The sequence below is a fragment of the Haliaeetus albicilla genome, chromosome 2 (genome assembly GCF_947461875.1).
Source record: "Haliaeetus albicilla chromosome 2, bHalAlb1.1, whole genome shotgun sequence".
Classification (NCBI taxonomy): Eukaryota; Metazoa; Chordata; class Aves; order Accipitriformes; family Accipitridae; genus Haliaeetus; species Haliaeetus albicilla.
In genome coordinates, this window is record NC_091484.1 from 41,698,756 (window position 1) to 41,716,363 (window position 17,608).

Consider the following 17,608-nt stretch of genomic DNA (forward strand, 5'->3'; position numbering starts at 1 on the left):
ACTAAAAAAACCAAAATCTCAACTCTGTTTAAAAATGAAAGAGGGAGGCTGTAAGACCAGGATCTTACTTTGGTGAAAAAAAAAAAAAAAAAAAAAAAAATTGCAAAATCAGTTTTTTCCATTAAGTGTTAGAGGTTGTTGAATTCAAGACAAAAGCATGAGAATATAAGGGAGTTGGCAATGTTATATATGTGAATCCTTTGGAGTTCTTGGGTCACCTGTAAGCTTCTGTTTCTACTTGATCACATATTGTCTTGTTACCAGGTAAAATTTATATCTGAATGTTTAATATTACTACAGGAATAGCATAAAAACATACTCCTTAGTAATACTGCTGATAAGCTATGCTAACACATGTTGTAGGTGTTACTTTTGTGAAAATTATTCAAAACACAATTTTTGTTTATAATGTCAAAAGTAGCTAAAGCTAAGTGTGGTGCCAGAAATGGAGTGAGAAGTACTTCAGCAGCTCAGCTTGTAAAAGACAATCCCTAATCTTCTAATTAATCTCTCCAGTGTGTGATTTCAACCTTTTGCTTAATTTCTGAACTACAACAAGTTATTCCAGTGATGGCTGGATTTCTGTTTGTTGCCTTTCTCCTGCAAATCCCTCTTCCGTGTTAGTCCAGAAGACAGCAGAAGGCAGAAGTTTCATATGTTGTTCTATTCAATTTACTTCCCTGGTTTTAGGGGTTTTCTTTTACGTGGTTGTTCTTTCTTTTTTGAATCCCAAATATTCCTTATGTAATATCCTGGAACAACAGGAGCCTGAAATATGGAGAGGAGTCTTGAGATTTTTCACATAAACCTTCATGAACACACCATATAATGGGGAGGGTGAAGGGGTGCTTTTACTTACATTTAAGCTCTGATGATCAGGGAAAAATCTGTACCTGCTTATTTTCAGTATTGTTGTTGAAAGTTATGTACAAGATATCATGAAATGTATGTATAATAATAATTGTATAATTAACTCCAGTATTTTCAATAGGCCTGTTATGCTGCATCTGCTGTTGGATATTTGACTGGCAGGTACATTCCATATTTATTTATATTTATAATAATGTAATTTATAATATTGACTGTGTTAGACTCAACAGAAGCTAGGAACATTTTTCTGTTTTGGAGCTGGGTGTTTTTAGTGTGTGCAGATGTAGGGCAGTTAAAATGGAACATGAATTTTAAAATAACTGTCAATAAAAGTTATCAATATTTCTGTTGCTATGTATCAGAGCAGGAGCAAGAAGGTGCTTAAGCTCATATAATATTGTCCATCTTATAACTTTCTTTATTTTTTCCTTTTTAATATCTGAATAGTAGCTTAACACCATTGGTATGAGGGGCAGAAATCATGCCACCATTGTTTGTTGCAACTTGGTGGACCTGCTATACCTCAATCTCATCATCTGGGTGTATTGTTCAACAAATACCTTATCAATACGGAGACTGATCATATGCCTTCAAGTCTCCCCTGTTGCTTCTCCTGACACAAAGTCCTGGCTTTTCCTCTTTTACTGCATTTTGCTCTTAATGTTGTTGGGAAGCATTCTGTGGCCTGTGACTTGAGTTGTGCTTCTTAGGTATCCCATGAATCCTTTTCTAAAGTAAAATCTGGTTGCTCACAAATGCAGACCTGATGATGCAGGTGATCTTTCCTTATTCTGTCTGCAAGCATGACACCTGTGTTACAGAGTTTTGTAGTTTTTCTTTATTTGAATAATCATCTGGAAGTAGTTTTTTGTTTGGTTTTTTTTGTTTTGTTTTGGTTTTTTTAAATATGTAAAGAGTCTGTAAAGCTACTAGGGAATGGTCAGTAGTTAAGAATGATCATTTTTATCTCATCACATGGAATAACAAGTGCCTCTGCTTGAATTAAACTGTAATAAAATTTTTGTTGAATCAGATGCACTTCTTCCATTGTGAGCTTTCTTCATTGATATCTAGTGCTAATGTGCAGCTGAGAAAACTGCAAACATAAGTGGCTTACCAAGTTCCATATAATTGCTAGATGATGGAGTAAATGTGATGAAAGAAGTAAGGAGCTGTGTTATAAGCCTGTGTATGTTGCAGACCTCTGTGTGGGTGACACATACCAACTGTTCACTTGCTTTTTCAATTGGGTTGATACAGCTAAATGATTTCTGATTCCCATGTCTATCTTCAGTCCTTCATACAAATCCTTGCCATTTGTGCATTTTGATGACATGAGTAAAACTTTAACATTTTGTATTTCAGCATCTTACTAATTTTTGTTGGTGATTTATTCAGTGTTCCCTGTGTTAACTTTCCTTTTCTCTCCATCTTTTTTTTTTTTTCTTTTTTTTTTCCCCTCCCTTGTAGACCAGGAGTGTGTCTTGTAGTGTCCGGTCCAGGTTTTTTGCACGCACTTGGTGGGATGGCAAATGCAACCATGAACTGCTGGTAATTTAACTACTTCCCTTTAAAATTCTAATAATTGTTTGCTGTTATTTGTTGCAGATGTTGAGTTCCACTGTATTTAGTATAGGACTTTTGCTTTTTCTGTCTTGTGGGTAACGAGAAGGGAATTCTTCATTTATCAACCCTAAAAGTAATTTAGTTCCATTTTTTTTACTCTCATGCATAAAAGTCTCCTTTTTGTCCTACTCCATTATGCATGTATTGGAAAATCTATCAGCATACCTGATTGTATGGATACATTTGAAAATGAAGTCGATATTCAGCCTGTAATGCTTTATTGATCGTGGAAAGTCTTAGAGGGTTTTTCTAAATTTAATTCCACATTGCCTTTGAATTACTGTATTTCCTATGTGAACAAATTGACAACTGCATTGTTAAAATCTGTATTTGCTCCCCACGCAGACATTTAGAGCAGTAATTAAGTATTGAATTAAATAACATACTGAGTGATAGCGTTTACTCCCACAAGCCTTCAGAGGGACATGGCAACTTTAGCTGGTCTGCCACTGAAAGCTGTTCAGAAAGATGTATGAGGTACTTTGGGTAGGAGCTCTGGTAATACCAAGTCACATCCCCTGGAGCATTAGGTTAGCAGTGCCTGAGGGACAAGGGAAGCTCAATAATGGAAATGCTAAAAAATCAAGTCTCTGACACTTTGAAAAAAGACCCCTAGTGTTCAAATTCTTTTTTAAAGAATGAGTTATTGAATAAAGTTTTGCTGTCCCTACGTGACCTTAGGTTAAAAAAAAAAATCACATGAAAACCTTGCTTTTGAACAGTCATGGATTTGGTCATATTCGTGGCACTTGCTTATGGATTTGGTCATATTCGTGGCACTTGCTTATGGATTTGCAGGAGGCATTTCTATTTTCTCACAAACTTAATTTTGTTTGAGATGAGGTCTGTTTACCTGACTTGATCTTGCATAAACCTGTACTCCTGGCAAAAGATGAAGGGAGTGACTTACCTACTTTGGCAGAAAATTTGACAATATATTAAGAGGATTGGTTTTTACTGACCAAACCACAGTGTTTGCCCAATGATTTTTTTCCATTGGTCGCATCTGTCTTGCCTTTTGCCTGCCATGTGCCAAAAGGAGAGAAGTAAGCATTCGCAAACCCTAAATTTAGCCTAGTGAAATTAATTTTCCTTGGCTCCTTTGTTAGTAAGCCCTCCACTGAGTGTTTGAGAATCCCAGACATGGTTTCACATTTACTTTTGACTGGCATTACCATTGTAAGAAAGGGTGCTATGCTTTGGAGAGGAAGACTAGGGATTTTTCTGTTAACTAATCTGCTTTCTAGCCTGTTTCACTAGACAGCAACATGAGTACTTGGGCAGGTACTACAGAGAAGGAGTGTTGCAAGGGAAGAGCAGGAGTAGCCCAAGGAAAAGAAAGGAAAATACGATACACATTGAGGGGTTTGGTTATGCTGATCTAATACAGTCTGCCACGAAATGGAACATAGGCCCGTATCATCTCGTCACCTTTCTCCTGGGCATGTACTTCTGCTGCTTGCTCTCTTGACAGCTCTGGCACTTGTCTGCCTTAACAATCACATTCAGTTCATTATTTACTTATTTTTGCTGAGTTGGCTTTTTGCCAGAATAAAGCCATGTTAGATAAGTGATCTAAATCAGCTTACTCTGCAGTCAGGCAAGCATCAAGTACCTAGGCAAGGGAGGGAGTAGGTTATGCAGCTGGGAGCAGAAGTTAGAGAGGTCTTCCCCTTTCTGTGGCAACAAGGTGTTAAGTCTCCTGCTCTATACCATCCCCTGAGAGGAAGTGGCATGAGGAGACCAATTTGTAGGGCAAGGTTAGCCCTCATCAGTATCTCCCAGGTGTCATGTGATTCCATGGCTTTACACCTGGAATTGTTAATGTGCTACAATGGCTGAGCTTTGTCTTATTTCTTGCAAAAGTAAGGTAATAGTTGAACTGACCCTGCTGGTTCTGACTTTAAATAACTCTGACTAAGCGAGACTCATTAAAGCTCAGTCTGAGTTGTCCTCCTTGAGCCTGGAGACCCATTCCTCTCATTGTGCTCCGTTTCAGTCTCTTCCAGGTGAAAGAAACCTCTCTGGTATCAACTGGAAGAAAGTCAAGCAGTCTGATAGCACAATTTGCTGCCAATTGTGATTCTAGATTTTATTGCCTGAGCACAGGTTGGCTGAGTAGAAGAGCCTTTGGTTTACCCTGGAAGCTTGTCACAGTGAGCTCTTGGACATGTAAATCTAGCCAACTAGGTAGCTAATGAGGCCTTGGTAAACTGCATTTCTGAGGCTAAAACCTTTTGATATTTCATGTTAAAAATTACCTACTGTGCTGCCGCCTTCTCTCCTGCCTCATCCTGAGCAAAAGTTTTTGTATCTCAGTTTGGCTATGAGAATAGACTCCAAAGAAGAGTTTGAGATAGTTGGTAAGATTCAGTATACAGTAGCATGGTGAAATACCATGCTCTTTACCTGAAGCTGATGTTGAAATTTTCTTCAGTTTACTGAAGTTCTTCTCCTGCAAGTCCATAAGGGTTGCTATTCTTATTAGTTTCACTGTTGTTTTTGACTTAATTTATAAGCACTGCTCTTTAAAATGTCCACGGTGTTGTGACAGTAGTACGATGATTTCATAAGGGGTTAAACTTCTTCCTGGTTAAAATTATGTGAACTTTAAAAGTAGAACCAAATCTTTTCAAGATATAGCTGTTGGAGTTGGCTTTCTTAACAGTAGAGCATTTTCTTAATTATATTTCTGTATTGGAAAGTAGTAGTTACTTTGTTTATCAAAACATTTAAATAAATTTGAAAAAGATAATTGAAAGGAACACAGGGTTTGTCATTGTGAAACAAACTGTTTACATATGGATAATCATTTTGCTGAGGGGAGAGAATCGGCAGAATAAAATATCTAGAGCATACACTAAACATGTTTTTCCATAAGGATTTTTCACAGAGGTAAGATACAGTCTGAAGTTCTTACCTTACTGTGTCAGGGGATTAGAACTGAGATTTTTGATTTGTGGCAGAGAAATGGCCTGGTTATGAAGCTGGGATCGAGATACACATATCCCCAAATCTTATGGGTGATTGAATTTAGGATTATGCATTGAGCACACTGTAAATGTTTCAGCTTAATACATTGTATAGATAAATGCAGTCAAAGGAAAGGCTGTATCTGAAGATAAATTGTTTTGGAGAAAAAGCCTAGGAAGGTATTGACCCAATATTTCAATTTAGTGTGTATGAATGAGCAGATTAAGAAGACAGCTTTCTTTTATTGGCTCAACATTTAGCATTTCAAGGAGTTTGACCTACAAACTGAATAAAAGACCAGTTTTCATTCGCAGTAGGAAAACAATTTATTTTATTTTGTGGAAATGATAATAAAAACGTGCCCCTGTGGAGTGTATAACCCATATTCTACACTAATGCTGCCTTTCTCACATATCCGTGAACTAATTTAAGAACAGGACTGCTTGTAGGCCTGTTAATTTTTTGTTCATCTCTTTGGTCTTTGGCGTTTTCTACTAAAAACTGAATGCAGGGAGAAGTGCTGTTGGATAGTCAACTAACTTCTGCTGTGTTCTGAATTGTATACAAAGAAAATCTAATCTTTCTGAAGAGATTGTTTCCCATTGCGTTTCTTTAGTTCTACTGTTTGTGCATGTTACAATGCCTGTTATAAACAAACATCTTAATGCTTTTTAGATCAATCAATACTTTATAGCTTTTTAGATTAGCTGTTGCCATTCCTGTCAAACCACCTTTGTCACCCATGTTATCAAACTTAAATGAAAATTGCTAGCAATATGACTTGCTTTTAGAATTTTTATGCTAGATACAGATCACTTAATACGGCCAGACTGACCTAAAATTAGTGACACGCAAGCTGCTACTAAGTCTAAGGGCTGATACGCTGATACTTAGAATCCACTTCTGTATTGTGCTGGTCACTTTGTATTCCTGTTGAGATCTGTGGATGCTGAAGTTGCACAAGATCCCAAGACCAGTAGGATTTGACCATAAGGAAAGTTTACAGATGTGATTGCAGTTATAAAAAAATATATGTATGCTTAAGGTTGTTTTTTGTTTGTTGTTTTTTTTTTTTTAACATACTTTTCTAGGCCTTTGATTGTTATTGGAGGCTCTTCTGACAGAAATCAGGAAACCATGGGAGCTTTCCAAGAATTCCCACAGGTACACAGACATACAACTTTCTGCAGAAAGGTTTCAGTTAAATAATTGATGTTGTTTCTTCATTAGTGTAGGAATAACAATCCCAAATACTAACATTTCCTAACAGATCTTATAATGCTGTTGATTTGCTCCATCTACTGGTTTAAAATTCACATTGTGTCAATACAGCAGCTTACCTGGAATGTCTTGTCCATACTCATGTTAGAATTCATGCTCTGTTTTAGGTTCTCAGCTGGTATAAATTGCCTTTGTCTGTCTGTTCTTTCTGAGATGGAAGAAAGCAAAATAGACTTTCCAAGAAAAGAAGTACCACTTTCTGGGGGGGGGGGGGGCGGAAATACTTAAGCAATCAGGGGGATGGGTATGGCTTTGACAGTTTCCACCAGCTGAGGAACTGCATTTCTCTATGTGGGAGTTTTCAGCTTTTTGCTTTCCATTTGGGATTTCTTCCATTTTATTCATGTTGAAATGAGATGGTAATGAGCAATTCACTTTGATAAATCAATGTAATGGTTATATGCATTTATTCAGGTTGAAGCTGGTAGGCTCTACAACAAACTGTCTGTCCGCCCAAGCAGCCTAGAAGTTATTCCTGCTGTTATTGAAAAGGTATGAAAAAATACTAAATTAGCAACAGGACATCAGGTAACTGTCTCCTCCTTTATAAGTTTTGAGGGTTTATTTTTTGTATAGTTGGTACTGTAAATAGTTTGATCCTGCAGATGCTAGATGATGGTTGTGTCTAAATTAACAACCAGGGAGGTTTTTCCTATGAACAATGCTATGGAACGGGTTAGAAATAGATTCTGGTCCAACCTGATGCTTACTGATCCCTGCAGCATTTTTTGTTAGCTTCAGTCAGAACTGGAAAAATTTTATGAAATAAATGCTTTTAGGGAGAGGTGCAATAACTAGAAATATAATACTACAAACTTCAGCTCTTTTAGCACTCATCGTGTGAAGGAGATTTGGACGGGGGGCAGTGGAGACAGTTGTGTTTGGGTTTTGGAGTTTGGTTGTGGGTTTGGTGGGTTTTTTTGAGAGAGTAAGAGAAAACATATCCTTATCTCAATGTTTCAGAAAGGATTACAAAAGTCTCTTGCTACTGCTGTAGCAATGCTTCAGCCATGTCAGCCTAAATTCTGCATAGAATGGTACTGTTTCCAGAAGTGCAAATTCAGCAGAGCATCCACCTGTAACAGAAGAACTGGAATCAAAAGGAATAGAAAATGGAAGCATTGGTTGTCTTGCTTTTTCTCTTTGTGCTACTTTAAATAGAATTCAGCATGAAAGTTTAATTTAGTATTTCCAAACACAACAGCTAATAATGCAGTTCTCATTGTAAATTAAACAAAGACTTTACAGTCTTAATACTGTGCATCTACTAAAAGGCTTCAGCTGGTATATAAGGCAATATGTAAATAGCTCTCAAAACTTGAATTTATTGGTATAAATCAATCCATGGGAGCTTTCCCTGTGGTGGTTCAGCAATATGAAACAGCATGTTCCTTCTCTGCCTACAGAAGGGTTTCAGCTGGGATAGTTAATTGTCTTCCTAGCTGGTACGGTGCTATGTTTTTGAGTTAGGTATGAGAAGAATGTTGATAACACTGATGTTTTCAGTTGTTGCTAAGTAGTGTTTAGACTAAGTCAAGGATTTTTTAGCTTCTCATGCCCAGCCAGTGAGAAAGCTGGAGGGGCACAAGAAGTTGCGAGGGGACACAGCCAGGGCAGCTGACCCAAAGTGGCCAAAGGGGTATTCCATACCATGTGACATCATGCCCAGTATATAAACTGGGGAAGTGGGGGGGAGAGGGATCACTGCTCGGGCATCGGTCAGCGAGTGGTGAGCAATTGCATTGTGCATCACTTGTATCTTCTAATCCTTCTATTATTACTATTGTCATTTTATTAGTGTTATTATTGTTATTAGTTTCTTCTTTTCTGTTCTTATCTCAACCCACGAGTTTTACTTCTTTTCCCAATTTTCTCCCCCATCCCACTGGGTGGGGGGGAAGCGAGTGAGCAGCTGCATGGTGCTTAGTTGCTGGCTGGGGTTAAACCACCACATTTACACACAAAGATTTTTAAAATCCTTTCAAACCATGGTTAAAACTGTGATTATCTGTTTTCTAGGCTGTAAGAACCAGCATGTATGGTCGTCCAGGTTCCTGCTATATTGACATACCTGGGGATTTTGTGAATCTTCAGGTGAATAAGAGCTCTGTCAAGTGCGTAAAGATTATATTCATTATTTTTCAAGTCCCTGAATAAAAGAAATTTTAGTTTTAAGTTACTTTTGTATTTTCTTTTCTTAAAACAAGAAAATCCAGCCTCTAAATTTAACATTCCATCGTAACGTGATATAGATTATAGTTTGCAATGCAATGTGCAAAAAGGAATGAATTAACATGATGGTAATACAATGATGTCACTTTGTAAATCTCTGGAACAACACTACCTATGAGACTGAAGAAACATGCAAGAAAAACTTCAAAGCCTGTTTTAAAAAAAAATATATCCTGTTCTGATAAATGCTGTAACATGGTGTGTAGCAACTGTGGTTTTTATGCCAAACAATAGGTTCTGTCTTTCAATATTTCTTGGTTTGAATTTTTTAAAGAGCCTCTTATGTTTTGCTTGACTTCTAGATACGTGGAATGCTGCCTGCCACCTCCCATCAGCATGGCCGAATGCTCTGCTGTATCCAAAGCAGCGTCTATCATTGGTCTTTCCAAGCAGCCTCTACTAATCATTGGCAAAGGTAGCATGCTTTAATGTAGCTTTGAACTGTACTAGTTTGGGACAAGAACAACGAATAAAGTGATTTCTTTTCCCTATAAGTGCTAGCCATGTCCTTTTCACTCTCTATTAAAACAAACAAACAAAAAACCAAAACAAAAAACACAAACAAACTTTTTTGAAATTTGATGTTAAAATCTGCTCTGTTTTTAGAATATTTTTATTCTCTTGCATAACTTATCTTTTTCATCTAGTTTAAGAGAAAAGTCAATTGATAAAATACAAGTTTAAGTAGAAAAAAATTGGATAACCATTATCTTAAGCCTAGAGCCAGTACCAAGGGATCGCTTCCAAAATTCCAAACAAATTCTGTTAGAATACAGAAGTGATATTCTCTGTCTGATGCTCTGGCGTATATAGCAAGAATGAGAATAACCAAAGGTCATTTTTCGATTTGGACTGACTGAAAGTGCCAGCCTGCCTATGTGGAGACGTGAAGCAACACAGCAGGTGTTGCTGTTAATGCTGTTTTACAGACTTTCCATTGTACTCTGCCAGTGTATTTCATTCCTGAAATAGAGGTGTCCCTAAAGATAGAGGATAATTATTCACTGTGCTGGTTCACGTATTTTGTCCTTCCTTGTGGAATGTTAGTCATTGCAGTGGCGTTTCTGTTGAAGATACAGATCTGCTAGTAACAGAATTGATATAAGCAACTTGTTTCACGCAGGCTGTTTTCCTGCAGATGTGGGGAAGATCTATATCTTGGAGAGAGGTTCTATGTTTAATCAGGGAGTGAAATGATTGAGATGAGAAGGATCTTATTGTTGATTAGGTAATGAAATAATAGACAAGGTAGATTGGGAGAGGTTGGGGTTTTTTTCCTCTCTCTGGCTTGATACACATGAACAAAAGGGTGTACTTTGAAAGGGAAAGGTAGAAAACTCAAAAATACATATATATATGTTTTGTTGATGTTAACAATTGAGAATCTACTTAACATGTATCTGGACTTTCTGCTATATATTTTTGTTAGCAGAAATTTTGGAAGAAATACAAAAGTTAATTCTTCAGGGTTTAAGACTCTTGGACTTAAATCATTGCACAAGGACCAATTAGTTACTCTAGATTACCTGGGCAACCTTATTTCAGCAGGCATGTACTGAAGCTAGCATCACAGTAAATGTACGCACAAACACATATCTTTACAAGGTCTTCTTTGGGCTTCTCTTTTTTTATTAAAGGCTTATAGTGGACCTGTTTGGACAGATTGTTATGGAGCATGTGGTACAATGGTATGCAGGGGGCAAGCAAAAAATGGCATGACACAGCACAAAGGTCATCTCCTGTTGCTACTGCAGAAGTCTCTGCCCCGTAATACCAAACTTCATCCACTCAAAATTGTTGTTTTAGATAAACAAAATCTGTTCTTCCCTGCCCTGCTTTACAGAAATAGCTAAGTAGTTCAACTTAAGCCTTAAAAAAAAAAAAAAAAAGCTTTTGTCAAAAATATGGGAAATTTGAACCCAAATACCTGTAGTTTGCCATGTTATGTTTTGAGTTCTCTAGAATGAAAAATAACAGTTAGCTTTCATAATGGGAAATAGTATTCTTTCTGCCACGAATGTAATCAGTTTTATTGAAGTTGAAGTGAATACAGTAGGTTTCTGTGGTATTGAGCAGTCTTTTTCATTTCATTCAGGTGCTGCTTATTCACATGCTGAAAACAACATCAGAAAGTTGGTGGACCTTTGTGGACTGCCTTTTTTGCCTACACCAATGGCAAAAGGAGTAGTTCCTGATAACCATCCAAATTGTGTAGCTGCAGCAAGATCAACGTAAATATAAAACAAGGCTTCTAATCCTAACATCTGAGAAACAACTAGGAATTGTCATGGTCTACACATGCCAGGGAAGGCAAAATTTGTACAATAAAAACTTTTCAACCACATTTTGCACTGCATTTTAGAGTACTGAAGATCTTGCTTGGAAAGAGACAACAGATTTAGGTGGATCACTTTTAACAATGCCTAGAATGCTGGCCAGGAAGATACTTTATCTGAGAGCTAATACTCTGTAACTATGAAACCTATGGCAAGTAGATGTATCAATGTTGTTAGTATGTATTTCATAATATAAAATGAAACAGGCAAACAGTTTATGTTAAACATTTAACTTGGTGCACTAGACAAACTACTAGCTTTTTATTTTAACACCATAAACAGAAGCTTAAGATGCACACATTGCAGTTGAAGTTTTGCTATCTGCTGTCTCTGCATGGTGTTTGCAATACACCGTCACTAAATCACACTTCATCTAAAAAGAAAAATAATGTATTTAAAACTACACTGAAGGACTATGTTTAAAGTAATTTATAAGAGGGTTTTTAGCCTTTTGGCAAAATTAATGTGAATGGACTATAAGAGCCCTACTAGGTATGAATATGCACAGTCAGCTTGCAGGTGGAGCATTTATATACTTTGAGATTAAAATATTGTCCATTGTTGAACTTCTTAGCTTTATCACTGTTAAGCATGCTGTTAAGAAAAATGGAGAATAAAATATTATACCAAATGTTGTCTACCCAGCTGAAAGGTAAATTAACAGGAGTCTAAACTGAGAGGTCCACAACAATCTTAATTTTGGCACCCACTGTTGCCAGTGCCACAATAGTGAGTCTTTTGCTTTAACCTCAGCATCATTATAGCATCTTGTTAGTCTCCTAGTGTAATGATTCCTTTCCCAAACACAGTGTATCAGGAAAAGAGTAATTTTCTTCTTGAGTTCCTAAACTCAAGAATGGCTTGATGATTGGCTGTGTAAAAGGACACGGGGTTTTGGGGCTAAGCAAGCAGCTTAGAGGAAAGAAGGAATATATGTATATTCTGGGGTTTGCTGTGGTGATTAAGATTACTTCTAATTTTGAAAACACTATTGAAGTTAATAATAATTTCTCTTTATCTGATTCTCTTATTTCCTTTTATTAGGGCATTACAGCATGCTGATGTAATCATCTTGCTTGGTGCAAGGTTGAATTGGATTTTGCATTTTGGTCTTCCACCAAGGTTTCGACAAGATGTAAAGGTTATTCAGGTAAGCGTGAAAATGATTGTCACTTGAGGGAAGTCCTCTGTGTTCTAGCATTGCCTAGAGCAGTTATTGTAAATTATTTTGGTAGTGTACTTCATGTGGCAAATACTGCCCTATGGACAGTGCAGTACAGTGCATACAGTTACAGTAGTTCTACAGAAATACTTCTGACTTCTTTAAATTTTTTTTTTTACTTCCTTATTTTTTCTAAAAATGGTTACAGCATTGTTCCAGCTATCAAGGACTTGGTGCTGTAATGAGGAGGGCAGACACTTCTATGTAGCTGACTAATACAGGATTAGACTCATGATACTTGTGTGATCTTTGGAGCACTGGAATTTCTGTGATTGAAAGCAAATTGTCTTGAAATTGTGAAACCTTTCATACTGTTTGACAGCTGTCTCAGCTGGATTTTTTGAAATAGTATCGCTTTTAGATCCAGAGTCAGTCAAAGAAAAGAAAGGCTATTTAACTAATTAATGTATTTGGCAATCTGCCAGCTCTTAGAAAGACAAGTCGTTAAATTGTTTATGTCCTTAAAAAAAAAAAATCTCCTCGCTTAGAGTCTGTGATCAAAGAGTAGTAGTTGATTCGGTGTGCTGACTGGCCTGCCTTCACTGATCTGGAACATAATCTCGGCTTCCAAACTTTGCATCTTTTCTAGAGGAATAACATACATTTTTAAGCTAGAATTCCTTTTGACTTATGAAATAATACATCTTTTATGTTTCCTTTTTCTAAAGAATGTAAAGAAAAATATTTTTTCATCTCATGTAAAGTAATTTTTTTCACTGTCAAGGGTTAGTATTAAAATACTAATTCAGTTCATAGTCTGTGTGACCTGGTCATAAGTCAGTGTTCCATGTAACCTTAGAGGTGTCATACATCACTGCTAAAGAAAGTGGAGAATTTTCTTCAGTGGTTGCAATTTACTTTTCAGTTTGTTCATACTAGGCAAATTCTGACTGCCAAGTGGCATACACAAACTTTTCTCAGTAAGAAAATTACTGCTTTGTATAGACCTTAAGGGTATACCTAAGCCTAGATTTTTAGTTCTTGTATAATTATCACTAAAATCACCACCTTATTCTCCTTAATGTTCTAATAAAGCTCTATACTGTCTGCAAGAGCTTGAAAGAAGCAAGCAGTCAATTTAAGGATATATATGAACTTTTATTAAAATGGGTATGTACCAGAGAATTTTACTTTGAATAAAGGATTTCCTGATGTCATTTCAATGAAAGGCAGAGGAAGTTATCTGTACAGCCAAAATAAGGTATGAAGACATTGTTAGACAATGTTCCTCACTTGAACTGAAAAAAAATTCTCTTTAATATCCTTGAGTTAACGGTGGTCTTTCTTTTTGAAATATAGATTGATATTTGTGCAGAAGAGCTGGGGAATAATGTGAAGCCAGCTGCAATTTTATTAGGTGACATAAACGCTGTGACTAAGCAGGTAATGTAATGTCAGGTGTCCTCCTGTTTTGACCTTGGTTTCCTCTGATATATATGAAGTAAGTTACCAGTTAAAAAAAGAGAAAAAAAAAAAAAAAGCCCACAAACTGTTCAAGGAAAACCATTTTTCAGGCAACATACACTGTGTATCCAGTCTATTCTCAAATTAAATGTTAAAGATTCTGATTAGTGTTACTGTGGTTGTGCTGGGATCTTTCTTGATAACATTTTTCTTGATGCTTGTGATGGTTTTTGGATATGTTGAAAGAAATTTCTGCAACATTTCAATGTTGTTCCAGCTCTTAGAAGAATTCAGCAAAAGACCATTGAAATATCCTTCTAATACAGAGTGGTGGAAGAGGCTGAGAGAGAAAATAATGACCAATGAAGAAAGATCGAAGGTAGTATTATATTAAAGAGGAGCTTTCTCACCTTAACAGGTATTGATGCATAGTCAGTTTTGTCACTGGTCTATATCCAAGCTCCTCAATTACTTCTGAGAGTCACGTCACCCAGACTTTGAAAATTTATACCATTCTGGTACAGGCTTACTCCTGTCAGGCTTATGAACTGGTAAGTTAAGTCTTAATACATAACTGTAAGTTAAGTATTCTAGGTTTTGTATAAATTCAAACTGAGTGGAAGTCATTGAACTTTGGGATTGGGTTCTTAAAGCCAGTGGTAGAAGACCACAGCCAGAGCTGCTGTGTTATGGGCAATGACTTCTAAGCAATGGAGAGGTACTCCAGGTACCTCCAAATACTCCAAGGGGAAGCTAGCTTATGTGAATATGCATTCTTAGTTTTATTCTGTAATTGTGCTGTTTAGCTCTTTAACAATGCTGGTGAAAGTGTAATCTGTGTTAAAAGCAAGTACCTATTAAGGCCAAAAGACCACAGATGCTTGGCATATGCTTAACTTTATGCAACTCATATTCTGCATGTTTCAAGATTGGGATCTAAAATAAATTCATTCTAGCAGATCACTCTTTTGAACTACCTCCCAGCACACAGATGACAGCTCACTTAGGGTTATCAATAGTCAAACCTATGTGCAGAAAAATTTCATGTGTGTCATGGTTTAACCCCAGCCAGCAACTAAGCACCACGCAGCCGCTCACTCAGTCCCCCCACCCCCTCCACCCAGTGGGATGGGGGAGAAAATTGGGAAAAGTAGTAAAACTTGTGGGTTGAGATAAGAATGGTTTAATAGAACAGAAAAGAAGAAACTAATAATGATAACACTAATAAAATGACAACAGCAATAATAAAAGGATTGGAATGTACAAATGATGCATAGTGCAATTGCTCACCACCAGCCAATCGACACCCAGTTAGTCCCCGAGCGGCAATCCCCTGCCCCCACTCCCCCCAGTTCCTATACTAGATGGGACGTCACACGGTATGGAATACCCCTTTGGCCAGTTTGGGTCAGGTGCCCTGGCTGTGTCCTGTGCCAACTTCTTGTGCCCCTCCAGCTTTCTTGCTGGCTGGGCATGAGAAGCTGAAAAATCCTTGACTTTAGTCTAAACACTACTTAGCAACAACTGAAAACATCAGTGTGTTATCAACATTCTTCTCATACCTAACTCAAAAACATAGCACCATACCAGCTACTAGGAAGACAATTAACTCTATCCCAGCTGAAACCAGCACAATGTGCCTCTCAGGTTAAACTGAGTTTTAATAGCTTCCTGTTAATGATAGGCCATCCAAGGGTTGCTGAGCTGAGTGAGCCTCTGACAGATACGTTGTGTCACCAGGATAGGTACAGAAGGAGTGACCTTGATGTAGTGCATGAAAGACCAAATACTTGAGCCTTACCTAGCAGAGTACATTTTTATTTCCATCATTACTATTTACATGTCTCAGTTCTGTACCTTATTATAAATTATATCCATAGGAGTTACTAACATCTCTTATTTTTAAGGGATTAGCATTACAGAAATCCCTGCCTATGAATTATTACACAGTCTTCCATCACATCAGAGAACTGATACCCAAGGACTGCATCTTAGTAAGTGAGGGAGCAAACACCATGGACATTGGACGAACTATGCTTCCAAATTACTATCCCCGTCAAAGGTGTGGTATTTTCTTTGTTGTGCTGACTCAACAGGCTATGTATAAATGTTTTCATTTAGCTGCAAAGTATGATGGTCCAGAATTTTTGTAATCCTTTTTAAAGGTTCTAAATAAAAAAATAAAAGTTTAGTATGTTGGGAGAGGGGTTAAGGGAAGTTTTCCACTCATATATTGATGTCCTGTCATAGATTTTAATAATTCTCTGCAACTTGTCTGTGTGCTCTGCAACAGAATGGTGATAGCTTCTCACTCTTTTGTGGGAAGTGAGTGAGGAGCATCATGTTGAATTCCTTGATCTAGATCTTTATTTTTGTGCTCAGAGTCTGTGGCAAAATAAAAACAGTCATTGGGATTCTCATGTTGAAAAGAATTCATACAAATAGTTTTTCTTTGAAACACACTTAAAAATGGGGACAACTTAAGCAGAATCAACTAATTTTGAAAATTGAATTATATACTGGGCACCCTTTCACATAAACCTGCATGCCTAAAATGTAGGCATTCAAATTTGAAAGTGTTGGTATGTCACTTCAATCATTATGTGTAGTCTAGTTTTAATGTAAGTAGGAATTAAGTGCTGTTTCTTGAATGGGGGGAAAAGGTGAGTTTTGTCTGGTGAGGACAAACTTCTGATCTGACTGTGAAGCTTGTGTCTTCCTGTGAAAGTAGCACTGAAGTCATAAATGAACCTAAATACTTCTTTGTGAACAAAAACCAACCAACAAACTAAAAAAACCCCATACTTCCACTAAAGTTGAGGGAAGAGTTTGCATTTTTTCCCCCTTATTTAAAACAAGGGCACAGTAATGTTAACGATTCTCTTTTCAGATTGCATTGTGCATATCTGAAAGCAAATAAGAAAAGTTAACCCTAGAATAATCTAGCTCTTTATGTACTTTTGTGTCCATTATGTGCTTCTGACTGAAATGATCTAACTTAATTACAGCTTTCAATTTGATTTCAAAAGTTGAACAGAAGACTAAAATTTGAACAACAGTATTTAACCGATGGCTTTCAGACTTCTAGTTATATTTTCAAAGAATTTATATATAGAAAGATTTCATGTAGTCTGCCTATCTCTACAGTAATTGAATGTTTTTGAAATATTGTTACTATGCAAGCTAAAAGCATACAGGAATAGTTCTTTATTGTAGTACAACTAGTGTATAAGAGTTCCTAATTTTAATTACAGTTCCAATGTGTTTATATCACTTAAAACATTTGCAGTCTTATCAAAAGTTTGACTGAATGTAATAATCTCTATATCTGGTATCTCTTTATACCAATTGTTTATGAAACAGTATTTGAATAGTATATGGCAAATTTTTAAAAGTAAAGATAAGTTACCATGGATTAACATAAAAGTTTGAGTAGAAATAAAGGGCTAGTAATTCTGTATTCTTCCCTTTAGGCTTGATGCAGGTACTTTTGGAACAATGGGAGTTGGACTGGGTTTTGCTATAGCAGCTGCAATGGTAGCTAAAGACCAAACACCTGAAAAGCGAGTCATCTGCATAGAAGGAGATAGTGCTTTTGGATTTTCTGGGATGGAGGTGGAGACTATTTGCAGGTAACTTTTTTTTTTTGCTCAAGAAGACTCTC

At 36.8% G+C, this 17,608-nt stretch overlaps 1 protein-coding gene across 1 annotated transcript in view; it reads left to right on the forward strand.

Moving 5' to 3' along the window:
- Positions 1-17,608, forward strand: part of HACL1 (2-hydroxyacyl-CoA lyase 1) — a 33,670-nt gene that overhangs the window by 5,387 nt on the left and 10,675 nt on the right. Inside the window, exons 3-14 of the mRNA XM_069772372.1 lie at positions 992-1,032; positions 2,341-2,421; positions 6,561-6,633; positions 7,165-7,242; positions 8,770-8,864; positions 9,285-9,397; positions 11,078-11,213; positions 12,363-12,468; positions 13,840-13,923; positions 14,222-14,323; positions 15,852-16,006; positions 17,418-17,576. Of these exons, the coding sequence (XP_069628473.1) occupies positions 992-1,032; positions 2,341-2,421; positions 6,561-6,633; positions 7,165-7,242; positions 8,770-8,864; positions 9,285-9,397; positions 11,078-11,213; positions 12,363-12,468; positions 13,840-13,923; positions 14,222-14,323; positions 15,852-16,006; positions 17,418-17,576 (1,223 nt within the window). The remainder of the gene's footprint in view (positions 1-991; positions 1,033-2,340; positions 2,422-6,560; positions 6,634-7,164; positions 7,243-8,769; positions 8,865-9,284; positions 9,398-11,077; positions 11,214-12,362; positions 12,469-13,839; positions 13,924-14,221; positions 14,324-15,851; positions 16,007-17,417; positions 17,577-17,608) is intronic.